This window comes from Egretta garzetta, unplaced genomic scaffold, assembly GCF_000687185.1.
Source record: "Egretta garzetta isolate BGI_Z169 unplaced genomic scaffold, ASM68718v1 scaffold359, whole genome shotgun sequence".
In the NCBI taxonomy this organism is placed as follows: domain Eukaryota; kingdom Metazoa; phylum Chordata; class Aves; order Pelecaniformes; family Ardeidae; genus Egretta; species Egretta garzetta.
In genome coordinates, this window is record NW_009260795.1 from 22,904 (window position 1) to 23,343 (window position 440).

Below are 440 nucleotides of genomic sequence, written 5' to 3' on the forward strand. Positions count from 1 at the left end.
AGCCACCTCCAGTGCTTCGACGCGGCGCTCTACCTGCAAATGAACGAGAAGAAGCCCACCTGGACTTGCCCCGTCTGCGATAAGAAAGCCCCGTACGACGCCCTGATAATCGACGGGTGAGCCCAGCGGGCTTTAGCCCGGATAATGGTTTCTTTTCTGGCTTATCCTCCAGTGCCTAGCGCGTACGGACGGGTTACAGCCTCGGATCACGTAAAAACCTGATTTCCGTCCCCTGAACGGCTTTGATGCCAGTCTGGAGAGGTTCCTCCCAAAGAACAAGGAGCCTTTGTCCACGCGGTGGCTTTCGGCGCTGGCGTTGTCCGCAGGGGCAGCGGGACGGGGCCCTGCTCACCGGGGCTTGAACAGAGCCCTCCGACGTGCATGGACCACCCCCTCCCACCACCAGCCCTGCCGGCGACGCTGGCGCGGGGCGACTCCTC

At 62.5% G+C, this 440-nt stretch overlaps 1 protein-coding gene across 1 annotated transcript in view; it reads left to right on the forward strand.

Moving 5' to 3' along the window:
- LOC104133356 (E3 SUMO-protein ligase PIAS3) overlaps window positions 1–120 on the forward strand; it is a 16,948-nt gene extending 16,828 nt beyond the window's left edge. Inside the window, exon 9 of the mRNA XM_035902118.1 lies at window positions 1–120. This exon is cut by the window's left edge and continues 60 nt beyond it. Within this exon, the coding sequence (XP_035758011.1) occupies window positions 1–120 (120 nt within the window).
- The last annotated feature ends 320 nt before the right edge of the window (window positions 121–440 follow it).